Source organism: Dendrobates tinctorius, unplaced genomic scaffold (assembly GCF_039654945.1).
Source record: "Dendrobates tinctorius isolate UK_male_01 unplaced genomic scaffold, ASM3965494v1 ptg000232l, whole genome shotgun sequence".
NCBI classification, from domain to species: Eukaryota; Metazoa; Chordata; class Amphibia; order Anura; family Dendrobatidae; genus Dendrobates; species Dendrobates tinctorius.
The window spans coordinates 17,333,869-17,358,042 of NW_027361899.1; the positions used below are offsets into that span (position 1 = coordinate 17,333,869).

Below are 24,174 nucleotides of genomic sequence, written 5' to 3' on the forward strand. Positions count from 1 at the left end.
GACACCCCTGCAATTTTGTCAGATAGTACTCAGTTTCTTCCTGAAAATTATTGCAAACACAAATTCTTTGGTATTATCTTCATTTAATTTGTCTTAAATGAAAAAACACAAAAGAGAATGAAGCAAAAAGCAAAACATTGATCATTTCACACAAAACTCCAAAAATGGGCCAGACAAAAGTATTGGCACCCTCAGCCTAATACTTGGTTGCACAACCTTTAGCCAAAATAACTGCGACCAACCGCTTCCGGTAACCATCAATGAGTTTCTTACAATGCTCTCCTGGAATTTTAGACCATTCTTCTTTGGCAAACTGCTCCAGGTCCCTGATATTTGAAGGGTGCCTTCTCCAAACTGCCATTTTTAGATCTCTCCACAGGTGTTCTGTGGGATTCAGGTCTGGACTCATTGCTGGCCACCTTACAAGTCTCCAGTGCTTTCTCTCAAACCATTTTCTAGTGCTTTTTGAAGTGTGTTTTGGGTCATTGTCTTGCTGGAAGACCCATGACCTCTGAGGGAGACCCAGCTTTCTCACACTGGGCCCTATATTATGCTGCACAATTTGTTGGTAGTCTTCAGACCTCATAATGCCATGCACACGGTCAAGCAGTCCAGTGCCAGAGGCAGCAAAGCAACCCCAAAACATCAGGGAACCTCCGCCATGTTTGACTGTAGGAACCGTGTTTTTTTCTTTGAATGCCTCTTTTTTTCTCCTGTAAACTCTATGTTGATGCCTTTGCCCAAAAAGCTCTACTTTTGTCTCATGTGACCAGAGAACATTCTTCCAAAATGTTTTAGGCTTTTTCAGGTTAGTTTTGGCAAACTCCAGCCTGGCTTTTTTATGTCTCGGGGTAAGAAGTGGGGTCTTCCTGGGTCTCCTACCATACAGTCCCTTTTCATTCAGACGCCGACAGATAGTACGGGTTGACACTGTTGTACCCTCGGACTGCAGGGCAGCTTGAACTTGTTTGGATGTAAGTCGAGGTTCTTTATCCAACATCCGCACAATCTTGTCAATTTTTCTTTTCCGTCCACATCTAGGTAGGTTAACCACAGTGCCATGGGCTTTACACTTCTTGATGACACTGCGCACAGTAGACACAGGAACATTCAGGTCTTTGGAGATGGACTTGTAGCCTTGAGATTGCTCATGCTTCCTCACAATTTGGTTTCTCAAGTCCTCAGACAGTTCTTTGGTCTTCTTTCTTTTCTCCATGCTCAATGTGGTACACACAAGGACACAGGACAGAGGTTGAGTCAACTTTAATCCATGTCAACTGGCTGCAAGTGTGATTTAGTTATTGCCAACACCTGTTAGGTGCCACAGGTAAGTTACAGGTGCTGTTAGTTACACAAATTAGAGAAGCATCACATGATTTTTCGAACAGTGCCAATACTTTTGTCCACCCTCTTTTTTATGTTTGGTGTGGAATTATATCCAATTTGGCTTCAGGACAATTCTTTTTGTGTTTTTTCATTTAAGACAAATTAAATGAAGATAATAATACCAAAGAATTTGTGTTTGCAATCATTTTCAGGAAGAAACTGAGTATTATCTGACAGAACTGCAGGGGTGTCAATACTTTTGGCCACAACTTTATATATATATGTATGTGTGTGTGTGTATATATATATATATATATATATATATATATATATATATATATATATATATATATATATATATATATATATATATGTGTGTATATATAATTTATATTTGGAGGAATTAAAATTGGTTGTAATTTGATTGGTCCGAGATGATCCCAGTTTTATGGCCCCTATAGAAGCATGGCCGCACTGGATTGTAGTCACCGTAGTCAGTTTTTGAGTATCACATTGAAGGTTGGAACGATCATGTCAGTAATGCAAAGAATGATTGGTATCGGGTATCTTAAAGAGAAGCCTCGCTGTTGCCACCTTTTTAATGAACTTCAATCTGTGTAGATTAATAGTCCCGCTGACAGAGCAGGGGCCCGGCCCTGGACAAAGGTGTGAGGTTACATGGAGTATGCCGCAGCTGTTGTCACCTAGTGCTGCAAGCTCTGTCAGAGAAATTCTCGTATAACCAACATTTTGTAGATTTGTAGGTGGAGACTCCCTTTAAATTTATCCAATAGTATATCCACCACTAGGGGGAGCATGCAGCAAATCGTTCCTTTGACCTCAATATTAAGCCCTGAGCTCCCTCTAGTGGTGGCGGTGGACAGTCAAAGTTGTATCGTTGACCTTTATCAGTTTGTTACAATGTATCTGGACAAAGAAAATAGTTGTGCTGCTCTGTGTATCTCCCAGCATTGTCTGCACCCAATTCTGCTTGCACAAGATGGGGGAATACCACTTTAAGCTTAGTGCGCCCTACATGGGTTGTATTTGTTAGCTGGGCTATTGGGAATGTTTATCGCCCCCTATATCGGCTGATGGTCCCCATTCTGTTTGATGATCTGGCTCTATTCAAGGGGTTTTGTTCTCATGTTATAGAGGAAGATGTAATTGGATAGTAACAGAATATGCAGAGGAAGAGACTCCAAAACCAAAATGCTGGGTTCATAGCGGTCCTGTGTGACTGTATGGCTTATGTGCAAGGTCTGGCTGATGGCCCCGGTGGCAGGTTCGTGACCTTTACAGAACTTCCCTAAGTCTTGGGGTTGTAGTAAAGCAGTATGTGTGTCTGAGTTTGTGTGAATTTGCGCTTGTTCTTTACGTTACGAGCCAGGGTGATATTCCGGTTGGATACGCTCTCTGGTGCTCACACAATTTTTTTATGAAATTCTTTAATTTACGGCTCGTGTTGATCTAAATAAATGTACAAATTGGAAGCATTTGTCAACAAGGTCTTTATCAAACCGAGATGTCTGGAAAGAGAGACTTGAAATAACCGCACTAAAGCAGCTTTTAAGTTCATAATTCTGAGCTGATACAGAGCTCCAAATGCCCTACAAGACGTAGCAACCTTCTGTGTGCCCGAAACCACCACTTGAGGGGGCTCAGGAGCTTAATGCATCCTCATTATAGGTTGTGCCCCATAATAACAGCGCTCCCTCTAGTGTTGGCTGCAGGTGTGTAGCATTTTAGAATTAAACATTTTCTGTGCAGGGGATTTGGAGCTGTGTATCAGAAAAAGTCTTAATTTAAGGCCACCATTTCTTAGATCTTTACCATTCCCAAGTAGTATCAACTCAGCTCATAGCTAAGTGGAGGAGGAATTTTAGAGTTGGGAATTGTGGTGGTCTTTGAGTTTGAATGTGGTCTAACTGAGAACCATAACTCAAATCAGTCTTGGGGTGAGGTTAGACCCCATTACAACCCCAGTATTATTATATTGGTTATAGTTGGTTAATTTAGACACTATTTACTTAAGTCATTCTTGATGTTAACATTTATATGGATCATGATTTGATTCCACTCCACACTTGCCAAGTTCAGGGCAAGGACGTGACATCAGGAAAATTCAAAGGTGGGGGGGGTTAAAATGGTCAGTTTAGCTGTACATTCAAAACTTCTGAGTTTTGTTGTTTTCCCTTTTATACAGTGTGTCCGTAAAGTCATGGTGCACTTTGACCAGTCACAGGAAAGTATACAAGTATCCCACGATCACCGGACCTGACGCCTTCAAACTTTTACTTTGTGGGGTTATGTGAAGCAACATGTGTACATTGAACGTATCAACAACATTAATCACTTAAAACAGAGAATCACAGACGTTATTCACTCTGTTACACCAGACGTCCCGTGTGTGGCAACAACGTCGCTATCGTTTGGATGTGTGTAGGGAAACAAATGGAGCTCACATCGAACTGCACTGAATAGGTATGAAACTGGGAGAGGTTTTCCCTTATTTGGAGCAGATTTCACATTTCTATCATTTTTTGTAGCTTTCCAGTGACTGGTAAAAAGTGCACCATAACTTTACGGACACACTGTATTAAACTGTGGAGGGAAATAGGGCTGGAAAACATGGTCTGGTTAGTCTATGGAGGGTTGTAATGGGGTCTACCAGAAGGCCACAACTTGATTATCAGCCATGGGCTGCTGTTAGTCCACGATACAATTGATGTATATGTAATTTTTTCGAGAGCATCCTCTACAGGCAAAACAAAGCCAACACTCACAAATTTATGGAACACCAGTATTTGCCATGTGTGGATCTTGGACTCCCCGTGCTGAGACCTTAGACTTGATTACATTCCCATGCAGTACTTTCCATTATATTCTCTTTTCTTATGGGAAGTTACCCTTCACGTGCTCAGTTGTTAGTGATGACGTCCGCAACCTTACACAGACACCTTACATTTCTAGCAGACCTGCCCTTAATGCAAACATCAGGCAGGCCTGAATATGCAGCTTTTCCCCGGACCTGCATTACCCCTACATAAGACAGGTATTGGAAAGTACAGAGGTTTAACTATTTGACTGCCAACCTTCCTGAGTAGAGCCTTATTGCTTAGAGACTAGATGGGGCCCAAGGGCTGTATGTGTAATAAGTGTAGTGCCCACTGATTGTCCTAGAGGTCGATTTCAAGTGTATCCGTGGAGCAGTGGGTAAACCAGGACTGAACAACTGAGGCCGTATCACCGATCTGTTAAGTCACCTGAATGTAGGGGTCTTGCCAGGATGTCTCCCTTTCCAGTGGCCGTTTGGTGTCATAGAAGTCCAGTCTAAAGTGAGTCACCCGTGGATTAATTTGTGGGTTAGAATCCAAGGCGAGAGCCTCTGAGAGGTCTGTGGTGGACTGTCGCAGCTTTCCCAAGTTGTCTCGTAGCGCAGGGAGCCATCTATTCTGACCGGGTCTGAGACGCCTCTGATGTGTGCCTGACCAGGTGCGGGATCTACAATGGCACACTGACGGAAAAGTACCAAAAATTATGGATAAAGTACTAAATATGCCATTATATTCCCCCTGGTGGGTTAAGAAACGTCTGTCTAGTGCGGACCCTGTCTGGATTACTTCTCCATTTTAACTGGCCAATAGCAGGGAATAATAGACTGGATGCATATGTATAAGGGAGTGTGCAGGTTTCCTATTCTTTGTGCTACTACTATTTTTGCAGAATTTATATTTCTAACTAGCTGAAGAGCCCAGGGCTGCCCGGGCATAGTAACAAACTGTGGTTAGTTATAGCAAATTATAATTATCCTCCATCCCATTGTCCCGTGCCCATATACCCATTATACATATCCACGATCCCATAGGCCCGTGCCCATATACCCATCATACATATCCTCCATCCCATTGTCGAGTGCCCGTATACCCATCACACATCCTTCATCTCATAGTCCCATGCCCATATACCCATCATGCGTATCCGCCATCCCATACTCCCGTGCCCATATACCCGTCATACATATCCTCCATCCCATAGTCCCGTGCCCATATACCCATCATACATATCCTCCATCCCATAGTCCCGTGCCCATATTCCAGTCATATCCTCCATCCCATAGTCCCGTGCCCATATACCCGTCATACATATCCTCCATCCCATAGTCCCGTGCCCATATACCCATCATACATATCCTCCATCCCATAGTCCAGTGCCCATATACCCATCATACATATCCTCCATCCCATAGTCCCGTGTCCATATACCCATCATACATATCCTCCATCCCATAGTCCAGTGCCCATATACCCATCATACATATCCTCCATCCCATAGTCCAGTGCCCATATACCCATCATACATATCCTCCATCCCATAGTCCAGTGCCCATATACCCATCATACATATACGCCATCCCATAGTCCAGTGCCCATATACCCATCATACATATACGCCATCCCATAGTCCCGTGCCCATATACCCATCATACATATCCGCCATCCCATAGTCCCGTGCCCATATACCCATCATACATATCCTCCATCCCATAGTCCAGTGCCCATATACCCATCATACATATCCTCCATCCCATAGTCCCATGCCCATATACCCATCATACATATCCTCCATCCCATACTCCCGTGCCCATATACCCGTCATACATATCCTCCATCCCATAGTCCAGTGCCCATATACCCATCATACATATCCTCCATCCCATAGTCCAGTGCCCATATACCCATCATACATATCCTCCATCCCATAGTCCAGTGCCCATATACCCATCATACATATACGCCATCCCATAGTCCAGTGCCCATATACCCATCATACATATCCTCCATCCCATAGTCCCGTGCCCATATACCCATCACACATCCTCCATCCCATAGTCCCGTGCCCATATACCCGTCACACATCCTCCATCCCATGGTCAACCATTATGACATCATAATGAGCGGTGGGGCTTGCAACCTATGATGACATCAGCGTCGCCATGGCAACCATTTTGACATCATAATGAGGGGCGGGGCTTGATACACACACACTTTTTCCCCAGTATGTAGATAGGGGCAAAATTGTTTGGTGAATTGGAACGCGCGGGGTTAAAATTTCGCCTCACAACAAAGCCTAGGACGCTCTCGGGGTCCAGACGTGTGACTGTGCCACATTTTGTGGCTGTAGCTGCGATGGTGCGGATGCCTATCCCGGACACACACACACTTGAGCTTTATATATTAGGTTTATATGTCTCTTTGTGTTATTGTTTTGTATGGCGCGTCTTCTGTCGCCCGTGCGTATAATGACGTCGTACTGTGTTGTGACACCCGAGCCGTCCGGCACTGGACGACCTTTTGTCCTTAGCGGCCAAGAGAATTAATGATCTTTCCCGTTATGTTCGTGGGCTGTGCGGAGTGGGCGACTCTCCCGATGCCTCCATCTATCACCTGTCAAGATTTTTCCTCCAAAACTTGAGCAACTACAAATGTGAAAACAGAATTGTTAATATTTAATCGCAGTGCTGGTAGGCTGTCACTTGACGAGGTAGGCCTGAAGCCTGAGGCTGCACTATGGAGTCAGGTTTCTGTCAGGTGCTGCGTCGCCATGGAGATCTTGTGTGGGTGAAAATCAGCATCCATGTCAGCAATAATAATTACTTCTCATGTGTGGAATATTGATGTCGACGGTCATTTGGATCCACACAGTTTCCATTGCATGACGGAAGACGTCTTCAAGGTTTGGGCCTGTGGCTCCAATGTAAACTGTAGGACGTCGTACTGAAGGTTTCCCTCACTATATGTTTTGTGCTGCAGATGTCTGTGGGATCGGGATATCGACATAAAGTCCCTATTTAATAGCCATTAAAGAACCAGAAAATGTCCACTTTTAGGCCAAAGTAAGACCCCTAAATAAATACGGACTCCAGACCTGACACTTTAAATAGAGACCCCCTAAAAAACACTCTAGATCATCGGACACCATAGACAATAACTCTGTCCCCATTAGGGCAATGAGTCCCATGCCCACCCGTTTGTCCTCCTCACTATCGGACCGCTGTGAGGTGGACATTGGACTAATAGTCGCACTGATTGACACCAATGGAGACTGCGGGTACAAGAACACGTTTTGTACGGACCGAACCCGACTTTCCCTTAATTCTGAATGGCAAATATCTGCCGAAATTTACATCCGCTGCAGTCCTAATAATGACGTTCTCCATATAAGATGTCTTCCCAGATGAACGTTAGCGACGTCTCGGCCTCATAATGCACCGACAGGACTTGTTCACATTAGTAGTGATGAGTGCACAAAATGGCCGCTGTTGCCATGGAGATAGCAGATGTCGTTCTGCCCCTGCTGCCGGTGATCAGGCATTCTGGCCACGTCGGCTCATTCACCGTCCCCCCTCAGTGGGAGGACCTGGCTTCATTCATTGCAGGTCCTGAAAGTGAATGAATCTCCTCAGTTCCATTCATAGTCGGCCATGCTCTGCAGCATCTGCTTACGTCACCCCGGCACGCGCTGCCCTCGGCCCCCTCTATCCTCACAAGATGCTCAGGAGATTTCCCACGATGCTCGTCCTGCGTCTTACATCGCCTGCGAGCCATCCCTGGAAATAGATATTGATGATATCTTGACCATCCGCTTGCTAATGAATGTTTGTGTGTTTATGAGCTCGGCCGACCCCAGGGAATGTCGCTGTCTGACACGTCCCGGCATACAATCCACGTTTATTCTCTTCACATCCGTCAGCGAGGAATGTAATAGCTTATTATCTGTCCGACAGAAATGTCAAGGAGAAATGGAGATTTAATGGATGATATGGACTTATTTCATTTTTCTTATTTTTTTTTTTTTTTTTTTAATTTTTTTTTTTTATAGAATGTACCTACATGTAAAAGATACTTGTATATAAACTGAGGTCACTGTGAACATATATTACTGTATTATGCTCCAGAGCTGGTGCAGTCACTGTGTACATTACATTACTGATCCTGAGTTACATCCTGTATTATACTCCAGAGCTGCACTCACTATTCTGCTGGTGCAGTCACTGTGTACATACATTACATTACTGATCCTGAGTTACATCCTGTATTATACTCCACAGCTGCACTCACTATTCTGCTGGTGCAGTCACTGTGTATATACATTACATTACTGATCCCGAGTTACATCCTGTATTATACCCCAGAGCTGCACTCACTATTCTGCTGGTGCAGACACTGTGTACATACATTACATTACTGATCCAGAGTTACATCCTGTATTATACCCCAGAGCTGCACTCACTATTCTGCTGGTGCAGTCACTGTGTACATACATTACATTGCTGATCCTGAGTTACCTCCTGTATTATACCCCAGAGCTGCACTCACTATTCTGCTGGTGCAGTCACTGTGTACATACATTACATTACTGATCCCGAGTTACATCCTGTATTATACTCCAGAGCTGCACTCACTATTCTGCTGGTACAGTCACTGTGTACATACATTACATTACTGATCCAGAGTTACATCCTGTATTATACTCCAGAGCTGCACTCACTATTCTGCTGGTGCAGTCACTGTGTACATACATTACATTGCTGATCCTGAGTTACCTCCTGTATTATACCCCAGAGCTGCACTCACTATTCTGCTGGTGCAGTCACTGTGTACATACATTACATTACTGATCCTGAGTTACATCCTGTATTACTCCAGAGCTGCACTCACTATTCTGCTGGTGCAGTCACTGTGTACATACAGTGCCTACAAGTAGTATTCAACCCCCTGCAGATTTAGCAGGTTTACACATTCGGAATTAACTTGGCATTGTGACATTTGGACTGTAGATCAGCCTGGAAGTGTGAAATGCACTGCAGCAAAAAAGAATGTTATTTCTTTGTTTAATTTTTTTTTAAATTGTGAAAAGTTTATTCAGAGCGTCATTTATTATTCAACCCCTCAAACCACCAGAATTCTGTTTGGTTCCCCTAAAGTATTAAGAAGTATTTCAGGCACAAAGAACAATGAGCTTCACATGTTTGGATTAATTATCTCTTTTTCCAGCCTTTTCTGACTATTTAAGACCCTCCCCAAACTTGTGAACAGCACTCATACATGGTCAACATGGGAAAGACAAAGGAGCATTCCAAGGTCATCAGAGACAAGATCGTGGAGGGTCACAAGGCTGGCAAGGGGTACAAAACCCTTTCCAAGGAGTTGGGCCTACCTGTCTCCACTGTTGGGAGCATCATCCGGAAGTGGAAGGCTTATGGAACTACTGTTAGCCTTCCACGGCCTGGACAGCCTTTGAAAGTTTCCTCCCGTGCCGAGGCCAGGCTTGTCCGAAGAGTCAAGGCTAACCCAAGGACAACAAGGAAGGAGCTCCGGGAAGATCTCATGGCAGTGGGGACATTGGTTTCAGTCAATACCATAAGTAACGTACTCCACCGCAATGGTCTCCGTTCCAGACGAGCCCGTAAGGTACCTTTACTTTCAAAGCGTCATGTCAAGGCTCGTCTACAGTTTGCTCATGATCACTTGGAGGACTCTGAGACAGACTGGTTCAAGGTTCTCTGGTCTGATGAGACCAAGATCGAGATCTTTGGTGCCAACCACACACGTGACGTTTGGAGACTGGATGGCACTGCATATGACCCCAAGAATACCATCCCTACAGTCAAGCATGGTGGTGGCAGCATCATGCTGTGGGGCTGTTTCTCAGCCAAGGGGCCTGGCCATCTGGTCCGCATCCATGGGAAGATGGATAGCGCGGCCTACCTGGAGATTTTGGCCAAGAACCTCCGCTCCTCCATCAAGGATCTTAAGATGGGTCGTCATTTCATCTTTCAACAAGACAACAACCCAAAGCACACAGCCAAGAAAACCAAGGCCTGGTTCAAGAGGCAAAAAATCAAGGTGTTGGAGTGGCCTAGTCAGTCTCCTGACCTTAACCCAATTGAAAACTTGTGGAAGGAGCACAAGATAAAAGTCCACATGAGACACCCAAAGAACCTAGATAACTTGGAGAAGATCTGCATGGAGGAGTGGGCCAAGATAACTCCAGAGACCTGTGCCGGCCTGATCAGGTCTTATAAAAGACGATTATTAGCTGTAATTGCAAACAAGGGTTATTCCACAAAATATTAAACCTAGGGGTTGAATAATAATTGACCCACACTTGTATGTTTAAAATTTATTAAAATTTAACTGAGCAACATAACACTTTGGTTTGTAAGATTTATGCATCTGTTAATAAATCCTGCTCTTGTGTGAAGTTTGAAGGCTCTAACTTATTTGCATCTTATCAAACCTGCTAAATCTGCAGGGGGTTGAATACTACTTGTAGGCACTGTACATTACATTACTGATCCTGAGTTACATCTTGTATTACTCCAGAGCTGCACTCACTATTCTGCTGGTGCAGTCACTGTGTACATACATTACATTACTGATCCTGAGTTACATCCTGTATTATACCCCAGAGCTGCACTCACTATTCTGCTGGTACAGTCACTGTGTATATACATTACATTACTGATCCCGAGTTACATCCTGTATTATACCCCAGAGCTGCACTCACTATTCTGCTGGTGCAGTCACTGTGTACATACATTACATTACTGATCCTGAGTTACATCCTGTATTATACCCCAGAGCTGCACTCACTATTCTGCTGGTGCAGTCACTGTGTACATACATTACATTGCTGATCCTGAGTTACCTCCTGTATTATACCCCAGAGCTGCACTCACTATTCTGCTGGTGCAGTCACTGTGTACATACATTACATTACTGATCCTGAGTTACATCCTGTATTACTCCAGAGCTGCACTCACTATTCTGCTGGTGCAGTCACTGTGTACATACATTACATTACTGATCCTGAGTTACATCCTGTATTACTCCAGAGCTGCACTCACTATTCTGCTGGTGCAGTCACTGTGTACATACATTACATTACTGATCCTGAGTTACATCCTGTATTACTCCAGAGCTGCACTCACTATTCTGCTGGTGCAGTCACTGTGTACATACATTACATTACTGATCCTGAGTTACATCCTGTATTATACTCCAGAGCTGCACTCACTATTCTGCTGGTGCAGTCACTGTGTACATACATTACATTACTGATCCCGAGTTACATCCTGTATTATACCCCAGAGCTGCACTCACTATTCTGCTGGTACAGTCACTGTGTATATACATTACATTACTGATCCTGAGTTACATCCTGTATTATACCCCAGAGCTGCACTCACTATTCTGCTGGTGCAGTCACTGTGTACATACATTACATTACTGATCCTGAGTTACATCCTGTATTACTCCAGAGCTGCACTCACTATTCTGCTGGTGCAGTCACTGTGTACATACATTACATTACTGATCCTGAGTTAAATCCTGTATTACTCCAGAGCTGCACTCACTATTCTGCTGGTGCAGTCACTGTGTACATACATTACATTACTGATCCCGAGTTACATCCTGTATTATACTCCAGAGCTGCACTCACTATTCTGCTGGTGCAGTCACTGTGTACATACATTACATTACTGATCCTGAGTTACATCCTGTATTGTACTCCAGAGCTGCACTCACTATTCTGCTGGTGCAGTCACTGTGTACATACATTACATTACTGATGCTGAGTTACATCCTGTATTATACTCCAGAGCTGCACTCACTATTCTGCTGGTGCAGTCACTCTTGTACTGATCCGGAGTTGTTACAAAGGACACATGGTTTTACCGCAATTGATGCTTTTCTTATGTTTTCTTCTTTTAGTTCTGGGAAATGTTTCTGCTTCTTGGGTATAATGTGTATTTTTGTGCAGGGTCACTGGAGGGACAGAGATGCCTTTTGCTGCTTTTGGAGTCGATGGGTTGTATGAGTAATGGAGGGAAGTGTCGGGTCCTCCAGCGTTAGGGGCTTTGTTGCTGCTGTGTCTCCACCATGGCTGATAGCTGCCCAATCCCCAACTATTCCTCCTCCAGATACAGCGCCTCATCTGTACGTTTGTTCTGTTTGGTATTACTGCTCCATTGAAGTGAATGTCACTGAGCTGCAGTACCACAGACGGCCTGTAGAGAAGTGTGGAGCTGTTTCTGGAAATAACTCATAAATCCTTTGAATTTTAATGTTACAGATTATGAAATTGTTGACAAAAAAGCAGAAAATTAAATTTTTTTTTTTTCTTTTCTTTTTTTTTTAACAGCCAAACCGTTTGCCGAAAAAGTGAAGCAGTTGCGGCTACATAAGGAAGACTTTGAAATCCTAAAAGTGATTGGAAGAGGAGCCTTCGGGGAGGTGAGGAACCTTTAGATGACCAAGCTCTGTAGTGATGAAGAGGGCAGCGCTTTATAAGTAGCACTTGCCGTTCAGGGTCCCCGAAGCTGGTTCATCCCTTGTCTGGACCGTAGTTGGAAGGGGTTAAAGGAGCATTCCAGGAGAAGGTGTGATACATTGTGCCATGATTGGAGTCCGGCTCCTCTAGTTTTGTTGGGGGTGCTCTCTTTATGGAGGTTTGCTCCTTGCTGAGAGCTGCCGTGTGGTTTTGCCGCTGGCGATTACCCGCATTCCTGGCACAATGTCTAGAGATGGGATGTGATGAGCGAGGAAGCATCATGTCGTGGTATGAACTGCACTCCAGATCCTGTTACGGTTCTCAGGCTCATTAAGGTTTGTTTACTCCCTGCGCAGATCCTCGCGAGCGTGTGTTCTGCGCTCGTGATTAACCCTCAATCTGCCGGGGGGTAATCAACAAGGTCGGGGGGGGGAGGTTATTTTATATCGTGACATCACTACCATTACTGATATATCGTGACTCTGCCCTTTTTACATATAGAAACTGTCCTGAAATGCTCTGCGCTGCTGGTGACCCCTCTGAGTCTGTGACCTCCCCGAGCCTCCACTCCCCTCCTCCCCATCTCTTACATCCCTGTCCTGTAAATGCTCTGCGCTGCTGTGAATAAGAGTCCAACTCTGTGCATCATAAACGTAGCAAGGATTGGTAATAACACCCCCAGGAGTAGGTGGTGGCCTGCCAGAGTGTACTGTGGTTTGCCCTGGTCATTAAGTGGTTAAATCTCCTGAGTAACTATGGTAATAGGTTTATTATTTGGAAAACCGATTGCGCCGTTTATTCCCGTATTGCAGCTTTTGATACATCTGCTGGTGGGAGGCTGCATCCAGATGGTGGATGATGAGCGATGCATTTCCCCCTTTCACTTGGAGGGTTTTTTTTTTTTTGTATGGAGGCCTAAGCAGGTTCCTCCAGCAGCACAGAGTATTTTAGGAATGGAGTATGTTAACCTTCTGGAGGCAATGACTTGTCCTCTCATGTATTAACTTGATAACGACCGAGCGTAGTAAATTTATGGCCGTCTACATCAGCGCTCGGTAAAAAAAAAAATTGTGTGTACATACAGCTCTGGCAAAAATTAAGAGACCGCTGCAGAATGTTCAGTTTGTCTGATTTTTCTCTTTATATTTTTGAGTAAAATGTAAATTTCTCTTTTATTCTATAAACTACTGACAACATGTCTCCAAATTTCCAAGCATTAAAGTTTGTATTTATTTTCAGAAAATTAGAAATGGTCAAAAGAACAAAAAATGCAAGTGCTTGCAGACCTCAAATAATGCTAAGAAAACAAGTTCATAATCATTTAGAAACAACAATACTAATGTTTTACCTCAGGAACAGTTCAGAAATCATTATTTTGTGGAATCCCCATGATTGTTAATCACAGCTTTCCTGCGTCTTGGCTGCTTTCCTCCAGTCTCTCACTGCTTTTAGGTGACCTTATGCCGCTCCTGGTACACATATGTCAGCAGTTCTTCTTTGTCTGATGGCTTGTGACTCTCCATCTTCCTCTTGATTACATTCCAGAGGTTTTCTGTGGGGTTCAGGTCTGGAGATTGGGCTGGCCATGACAGGGATTGGTAGTGGTGGTCCTTCATCCACACATTGACCTAACTGTGTGGCATGGCGCATTGTCTTGCTGGAAAGACCAGTCCTCAGAGTTGGCGAACATTGCCTGAGCAGAAGGAATCAACTGTTTTTCCAGGATAACCTTGTATGCAGCTTCATACGTCCTTCGCTAAGATTAACCTGCTCAATTCCAGCCTTGCTGAAGCATCCCCAGATCATCACCGATCCGCCAGCAAATTTCACAGTGGATGCAAGACACCTTGGCTTGTACGCCTCTCCAGGTCTCCGTCTAACCATTAGACGACCCGGTGTTGGGCGAAGCTGAAAATTAGACTCATCAGAGAAGATTACCTTACTCCAGTCCTCTGTGGTCCAATCCTTACGGTCTTTGGCAAACTTCAGCCTGGCTCTCCTTCGCTTCTCATTGATGAAAGGCTTTTTTCTAGCTTTACATGACTTGAGCCCTGCCTCTAGGAGCCAGATACGAACTGTTCTTGCCGTTCACTTCACCACTGCTGCCATTTGCCTTTCATTTTGTAGGTCACTTGATGTCATCCTGCAGTTGCTGAGTGACATTCGAATAAGATGACGGTGATCCCGGTTAGTGGAGAGTCGTTTTCACTCTCTGCCGGTCTGTAGCTTTGTTGTCCCCAATGTCTGCTGCTTCACCTTGTTGTAATGGACTGCCGTCTTAGAAGTTTTTTAGGATGGAGGCAACATGACGCTCACTGTATCCCTCTGCTAGTAAAGCCAGAATTGAGCCCCCCTTTTCCTCACTCAAGACTTTTCTTTTCAACTTTTTTGGCATGGTGAAAAGTTATTTTGTCATTCCCATTACTTTTGGGATATTACTAGCACTTGTTTTGCCATCCGGCTTATCCTATTGCAGGAGGATTGTGAACACCACAGCAGGGTTTTTTATACTTTCCTTTATTAAATAAGATTTGGTTCAGGTGATCACCTAATCAGAAGCACATTAAGTAGAATGAGGTGTACTCTGGCTGGAATTCAACTGACACTGGAATGGAATGGCTGTCAGACATGGAGAGAAGATGATTTTTATAAATCTGTGCAGTGGTCTCTTAATTTTTGCCAGAGCTGTATATAGATATATATACACTGCTAAGAAAAAGTTAGGGATATTTGTCTTTTGGGTAAAATTTCAGTACGATCCTAAAATGCCCTGTAACCTTTTCCAGGTGAACTTAATGTGACGCCTGTAAACTTTCGGATGCCCACATCCAACTGTTCAACGTCTCAGTACTTTTTACACAACTTTCTGTTCTCTAACGAGCTTATTGGCAAAATTCCCAACAGGTGTTTGATCCATGAATTGGTCAAGAAATATCGGGGTTCAATTAGAATTGGTATTAAACCGTCCTCCTCATCATGAGGCCAAGAAGATCCTTAACAATTGGTGACCAGGACCTCGCGGTGGTGAGCATTCAGGGAGGATGTGATGGAAGAGGCCACTGAGCTCAGAGTCACAGAGACATCAGCAGGTGACAGATACAGAGACTGAAGAGTCAGAGAAAGGCAGCCCTATAGACGCCCTGCAAGGTACTTGACCCCGCCACCATGGGCCAGGAGCATCTACCCTGGACTAGGGACTAGCGGCCTAATGTCATCTTCATGGACGACCATGCTCCAGCTCATTGAGGTCGCATCATTGGGAAGCGGCTGCTGGAGACTGGGGGCCTCACATGGAGCGGCTGCACTTTCTCCAGACCTGAATCCCATAGAAACCTATGGGATCAGCCGAGTCTCCGTGTAGAGGCTCATAACTCTGTACCCCAGAACCTCAATGACCTGAGGGTCGCCCTCCTGTAAGTGTGGGGCGCCATGTCTCAGCAGACAGTAACTCCACTTGTGACCAGCAGGAGGCGTCGTTGTCAGCTGTAGTTCATGCTCAAGACCCCAGGACAAGTTACTGAGACACTGACATTTTTGGGGGTACACACAGCACTGTTTCAATAAATAGGAAATCACCATCGCTGCTTCTACAGAAATGCCCGACCGTCATGAGAAAATATCACTGGAGCTTTTCACTTTTCCATAAATTTTGCTGGCAAGCCAAATATCCCTAACTTTGTGTGTATGTGTGTATAAAATATATTCTGCTGCGTACTTGCCTCCCGCACCGGCTCTGCTCCTGCGATCTCTCCCCGGTCACACGACAATCAGTAGTTCAATAGTCGACAAACCTTCCATTTAAAGGGATAATGTCTGGGAGGACGGCTGCGTGTCAGGGGACAACATGTCATCATGTAGGGAGAGTGGAGTCAGGTGGGAATGACAAAATTGAAGGAACGCCCAGCAGCACAGAGTATTTTAGGAGATGATCTTGTAGGGTCAGTTCATTTAATGGCTGTGCCAAGTACTCATTCCCACACAAGTTTTCTCCTGATGTTCTGATCATACAGAGAATGAGGCCCATGATGAGGTTGTCTGCATCTCATGACTCCTAGTAAAATGTCTCATTAGCCGGGGGTTAACCTTGTAGCTGCCAGGAGGCCGGATGTGTACAAAGCCTCTATTGTGGCTGCCAGCCTCCTGGAGACCCTCTCTGGACATATTTGTGAATTTATTTGTGGTCCGGTTGCTCTACGTTCCTTTTATTATATTTACAATTAAAAAAAAAAAAAAAAAAAAAGTTTTAGAATATTTTCTGATCTGAGCGAGACCTTTTATTAATGGAAAATACTTTCAGCGACCCACTTCCTTTACTAAAAATACTTTACCAGGAAGATTGTGGAGACCTGGAATGTGACCTGTGATGTTGCTGTTGTTTTATAGCCTATAATATTACAGCCTTATTATCACTTGTAAGGTTATCACCACATTGTAACCAAGTAATGTTACTGCCATAGCCATAGTATAACCTGTAATGTTACCGCCATAGTAATGTTACCGCCATAGTATAACCTGTAATGTTACCGCCATAGTATAACCTGTAATGTTACCGCCATAGTATAACCTGTAATGTTACCGCCATAGTATAACCTGTATTGTTACCGCCATAGTATAACCTGTAATGTTACCGCCATAGTATAACCTGTAATGTTACCGCCATAGTATAACCTGTAATGTTACCGCCATAGTATAACCTGTAATGTTACCGCCATAGTATAACCTGTATTGTTACCGCCATAGTATAACCTGTAATGTTACCGCCATAGTATAACCTGTAATGTTACCGTCATAGTATAACCTGTAATGTTACCGTCATAGTATAACCTGTAATGTTACCGCCATAGTATAACCTGTAATGTTACCGCCATAGTATAACCTGTAATGTTACCGCCATAGTATAACCTGTAATGTTACTGCCATCATGTAACCCGTAATGTTTTGGAACCGTTTTTGAAGCCATTTCTAGCGTTTGGCCCTGGATGTGGCCCCTTTCACGTTCAGTTGGGGTGTAGCCGATCTAACAGTCCCAATTTGTCACAATCTACTTTGTGAATATGGAATCCCCCTTTAAGTGCATTAGGTGTTTTGCCTCAGTCTATTTTTTCCTCGACGTAGCTCAGTGAGTGTTCTCCTCCTGCTGTTACTCTCTGTTATCTGACATTTCTCTATTGGAAGGTCTCTGTATTCCCCGGTAGTTATAATCCAGGCGCGGCCCTGACTTCTCCTCTTCTTTCTCGCAGGTTGCCGTGGTGAAATTAAAAAATACGGATAAGGTGTTTGCCATGAAGATACTGAATAAGTGGGAGATGCTGAAAAGAGCGGAGGTGAGAGGGACCCCCGGCGTCTGCTGTGCAGTCAGTTCTCTTAAAGTGGCAGTAAATGTAATTGTGTCGTAGCTCAAAATTTGTAAAAGCATAAAAAGAAACCAGGTAGAATTCATTCTGTGTCGCCATCACATTCTCATCCAAGGTAACGGGATGTTTTGTAAAGGTGGGAGGAATCTGGTTTAAGCCCCACCTTCTTAACAGAACCGGATCGGGGAGGATTCTTAGATTAATGTCCCTTTAAATGGGCATTATTGCTTTTGTTGTCCGTTTCGAACACATGATCAATACTATATTCATGCCCTTGACCAGTAGGAATCTTCGTTGTGTGGTTTCTCTATTGTTCCACCTGGAATATAGGGTGACATTGATAAGAAGGTGTGAAGTCTGAGCTGATGGGATCAGAGTATGTAGGAGCGCGTCATGCGGAGCGGGGTAACGGCTGCACCTGTGGTCAGTCCATTAATATATTCCCAGGAGGAATAACTGAGAATTGGCACAATTTAGAGTTCTCAGAGGAGATGCTCCAGAAATCTGTAATGGGAATACAGGTGCCACTACTCTGAAAAATCAGAAAAGCTCCACAATGACTTACTGCATGTGCACCACCACTCCATTCATTGCCTACGTGTCTGCCGGAGATAGCAGAGTATAAGCATGCGCACCACCACTCCATTCATTGCCTATGTGACTGCCGGCGATAGCAAAGTATAAGCATCGCACCACCACTCCATTCATTGCCTATGTGACTGCCGGCGATAGCGGAGTATAAGCATGCGCACCACCACTCCATTCATTGCTTGCCTATGTGACTACCGGAGATAGCAGAGTATAAGCATGCGCTCCACCACCTCCGTTCATTGCCTATGTGACTGCCGGCGATAGCAAAGTATAAGCATGCGCTCCACCACCTCCGTTCATTGCCTATGTGACTGCCGGCGATAGCGGAGTATAAGCATGCGCACCACCACTCCATTCATTGCTTGCCTATGTGACTGTCGGAGATAGCGGAGTATAAGCATGCGCTCCACCACTCCATTCATTGCCTATGTGACTGCCGACGATAGCAGAGTATAAGCATGCGCGCCACCACTCCATTCATTGCCTATGTGACTGCCGGAGATAGCAAAGTATAAGCATGCGCACCACCACTCCATTCATTGCCTATGTGACTGCCAGCGATAGCGGAGTATAAGCATGCGCACCACCACTCCATTCATTGCCTGTGTGACTGCCAGAGATAGCGAAGTATAAGCATGCGCACCACCACTCCATTCATTGCCTATGTGACTGCCAGCGATAGCGGAGTATAAGCATGCGCACCACCACTCCATTCATTGCCTGTGTGACTGCCAGAGATAGCGAAGTATAAGCATGCGCACCACCACTCCATTTATTGCCTGTGTGACTGCCAGAGACAGCGGAGTATAAGCATGCTCACCACCTCTCCGTTCATTGCCTGTGTGACTGCCAGAGATAGCGAAGTATAAGCATGCGCACCACCACTCCATTCATTGCCTATGTGACTGCCGGCGATAGCAAAGTATAAGCACGCGCACCACCACTCCATTCATTGCCTATGTGACTGCCGGCGATAGCAAAGTATAAGCACGCGCACCACCACTCCATTCATTGCCTATGTGACTGCCGGCGATAGCAAAGTATAAGCATCGCACCACCACTCCATTCATTGCCTATGTGACTGCCGGCGATAGCGGAGTATAAGCATGCGCACCACCACTCCATTCATTGCTTGCCTATGTGACTACCGGAGATAGCAGAGTATAAGCATGCGCTCCACCACCTCCGTTCATTGCCTATGTAACTGCCGGCGATAGCAAAGTATAAGCATGCGCTCCACCACCTCCGTTCATTGCCTATGTGACTGCCGGCGATAGCGGAGTATAAGCATGCGCACCACCACTCCATTCATTGCTTGCCTATGTGACTGTCGGAGATAGCGGAGTATAAGCATGCGCTCCACCACTCCATTCATTGCCTATGTGACTGCCGACGATAGCAGAGTATAAGCATGCGCGCCACCACTCCATTCATTGCCTATGTGACTGCCGGAGATAGCAAAGTATAAGCATGCGCACCACCACTCCATTCATTGCCTATGTGACTGCCAGCGATAGCGGAGTATAAGCATGCGCACCACCACTCCATTCATTGCCTGTGTGACTGCCAGAGATAGCGAAGTATAAGCATGCGCACCACCACTCCATTCATTGCCTATGTGACTGCCAGCGATAGCGGAGTATAAGCATGCGCACCACCACTCCATTCATTGCCTGTGTGACTGCCAGAGATAGCGAAGTATAAGCATGCGCACCACCACTCCATTTATTGCCTGTGTGACTGCCAGAGACAGCGGAGTATAAGCATGCTCACCACCTCTCCGTTCATTGCCTGTGTGACTGCCAGAGATAGCGAAGTATAAGCATGCGCACCACCACTCCATTCACTGCCTATGTGACTGCCAGCGATAGCGGAGTATAAGCATGCGCACCACCACTCCATTCATTGCCTGTGTGACTGCCAGAGATAGCGAAGTATAAGCATTCGCACCACCACTCCATTTATTGCCTGTGTGACTGCCAGAGACAGCGGAGTATAAGCATGCTCACCACCTCTCCGTTCATTGCCTGTGTGACTGCCGGAGATAGCGGAGTATAAGCATGCGCACCACCACTCCATTCATTGTCTTTGTGACTGCAGGAGATAGCAGAGTATAAGCATGCGCACCACCACTCCGTTCATTGTCTGTGTGACTGCCGGAGATAGCGAAGTATAAGCATGCGCACCACCACTCCATTTATTGCCTGTGTGACTGCCAGAGATAGCGGAGTATAAGCATGCTCACCACCTCTCCGTTCATTGCCTGTGTGACTGCCGGAGATAGCGGAGTATAAGCATGCGCACCACCACTCCATTCATTGTCTTTGTGACTGCAGGAGATAGCAGAGTATAAGCATGCGCACCACCACTCCATTCAGTGTCTGAGTGACTGTCGGAGATAGCGGAGTATAAGCATGCGCACCACCACTCCGTTCATTGTCTGTGTGACTGCCGGAGATAGCGGAGTATAAGGATGTGCACCACCGCTCCATTCCTTGCCTATGGGACAGTTGAAGATGCCTGAAGAGCATGCACACCACCGCTCCTTTCCTTGCCTATGTGACTGGTGAAGATGCCTTAGTATGAGCATGCCACCCCCGCTCCATTCCTTGCCTATGGTACAGGTGAAGATGCCTCAGTATGAGCATGCACACCACCGATCCATTAATTATCTATGGGACTGGCGCAGATAGCGGAGTATAAGCAGTCCGATAATCACTGGAGCAGTGGCGCATGCGCAAACTTTGCACCATTCAAATGGGGGGCTCTGTTCTCTTTTTCAGTGTTGGGACCCCCATTAATTTTTCAAGTTAAACCCCCTCCTACATAGAGGTTATAACCTATAAAGTCGTGACAGCCCCTTTAAGGCACTTGCAGATAATCCACCTTAATGGCCTCCGTCTCGTGACTGTCTTTCCGTTACCGTTTGCAGCTTGTCGGATGGCTTGGTTTTTTTTTTCCCCCAAAAATAATTTCTCAGGCGCAAACTCTCGCTCGTCAGTCGGCGGCTCTACCACACGTTAAGTGGAGTTTCCAAAACGAGGTTTATTCTGCGCTTTCAACACTTCAATATTATGATGTTCCCTGGAAACAGCGGCCCGGTGTTTATAGTAGGAATTTACGGCCTTGCTATATATGGCCCCTAAGATCTGCTGGACGGCGTAGACGCCCACGTGCCGGATTCACTGTAATAGATGACACACAAATATGGATGTCGGGTGGGGTGGACACCGCCGGCTTAGGGGGCTCCAAATGTACTTTATGCTACAGCAATTAAATTAGGAAGTCTTCCTGCATATAGTATCCACAAATTCATTGTTCCGTCATAAAAGGTATAGCCTGATGGCGAAAAATGGGAAGGACGCGTGAGGCATTAGTGCCTGCAAAGGACCGTCCGGGTGACCAGAAACAGTCTCACGAGAGCAAATATGGACGCCTGTATTAAGACTCGGCTGCTTATGTAATTATCAGCAGTGAGCCCCCTCCCCCACACTGTAAAACCTGAGCCCCCAATGGGTCATATCTACTATTTCTGTCTAAGAATAATAGTAATCCAGCAGCGTAACATTATACTGAATTGTTCCCGACCACAGTCAATTACCTGTGTGTGGGCTGTTACGCGGGTGAGACACATGGGGTTATATGTGCATCGACTATCTGTAATCTGCCCCGGTATGTTCTGCATGACTGCAAATGATTGACTTCGCCATCTCATATCCCCAAGTGTAAACTAGATGACATTGTAAACTGACCACGGCTGGGGCTACGGAAACTATTTTAATGATTTGCATATAAGAAACTGGAAAAATGTAAAGCGAAAAACCCAAAGTGCTAAAAGCAGAGTTCCCTCTATATGCTGAGCCGGTGTGTATATATGCCATGGTCACAGTATGAAGCAAAATTATAATTATCATTATTTTATATACAACTAAAATTCTTCCCCTTGTATACAAGAATATAGAGTTTTGCTTAAAAGTTTACACACCCCGGAAGAATTTTTGCTTTCTTGGCTTTTTTTCAGAGAACATGAATGCTAACACCAAAACTTTTTCTCCACTCATGGATAGTGGTTGGGTGAAGCCATTTATCGTCAAACTACTGTGTTTTCTCTTTTTAAATCATAATGACAACCCAAAACATCCAAATGACCCTGATCAAAAGTTCACATACCCTGGTGATTTTGGCCTGATAACATGCACAGAAATTGACTCAAATTGGTTTGAATGGCCACTAAAGGTAACATCCTCACCTGTGACCTGTTTGCTTGTAATCAGTGTGTGTGCATAAAAGCTGAGTGAGTTTCTAGGATCCAGACAGACTCTTGCATCTTTCATCCAGCCACTGACGTTTATGGATTGTGAGTCATGGGGAAATCAAAAGAATTGTCAATGGATCTACAGGAAAAGGTAGTTGAACTGTATAAAACATGAAAGGGATGCAAAAAGATATCCAAGGAATTGATAATGCCAGTCAGCAGTGTTCAGACTGCGATTAACAAATGGAAAATCAGGGGCTCTGTAAAAACAAAACCACGGTCAGGTAGACCCAACAATAATGTCTTCACAACTGCCAGGAAAATTGTTCAGGATGCAAAGAAAAACCCACAAATAACATCAGCTGAAATACTGGACTCATTGAAACTAGCGGTTTGGCCGTTTCAAGATGCACAATAAGGAGGCACTTGAAGAAAAATGGGCTGCATGGTTGCAAGAAGAAAGCCATTGCCGCGCAAATGCCACAAAGTATCTCACCTACAATACGCAAAACAGCACAGAGACAAACCTCAAAACTTCTGGAACAAGGTAATTTGGAGTGATGAGCCCAAAATTGAACTTTTTGGCCACAACCATAAATGTTACATTTGAAGAGAGGTCAACAAGGCCTATGATGAAAGGAGCACCATTCCTACTGTAAAGCATGGAGGTGGATCGCAGATGTTTTGAGGATGTGTGAGCTACAAAGGCACAGGAATCTTGGTCAAAGTTGAAGGATAGATGAATGCAGCATGGTAGTATGTCTGTCTGGTTCCTGTGTATGTAGCGGGCTCAGGAACTGAACCCGGACCAATATGTGGCGGTGTCAGCTGTAGTATATAGCTGGCATCTGCCTGTAACTACCAATCACTTTCACTACCGTATTTAAAATGGCACGATCACAGGTGCACTAGCATCCTGCATTGCGGTCACCGGAAACTGATGGATTGTTAAAGCAATTGGAGGCCTGCTGAAGACGCTCGCCACCGCCATATTGATCCTGTTATGAAACAAAGACTGCGAGTGTACTTCACAAGCGATCAAATCACCTTAAGGGGATTTAAAAATTGGGTAAAAATGAAGATTTTTTTTTTTTTTAATATAAGCTTGAATCACCTCCATAGATTGAAAAAGTAAAAGAAAAATTGACTCTTGGAAGTCGGGGAGGAAAAAATCAAGTGACACTTGGACATGTGTAGGAGTCAATGAAACACTACTGGCCCGGATAAGACGAGGTGGCACGCAGACTCGTATATTGGACGTGTGAATTTAGTAGATTTTTTCATTGTGTGCCTATTTATAATGGGCAG

General features: G+C 44.8%; 1 protein-coding gene across 5 annotated transcripts in view; it reads left to right on the top strand.

Moving 5' to 3' along the window:
• Positions 1-24,174, top strand: part of CDC42BPA (CDC42 binding protein kinase alpha) — a 157,347-nt gene that overhangs the window by 45,959 nt on the left and 87,214 nt on the right. For all 5 annotated transcript variants that reach the window (XM_073556374.1, XM_073556377.1, XM_073556375.1 and 2 more), the window contains exons 2-3: positions 12,538-12,629; positions 17,907-17,990. In XM_073556374.1, the coding sequence (XP_073412475.1) occupies positions 12,538-12,629; positions 17,907-17,990 (176 nt within the window). The remainder of the gene's footprint in view (positions 1-12,537; positions 12,630-17,906; positions 17,991-24,174) is intronic.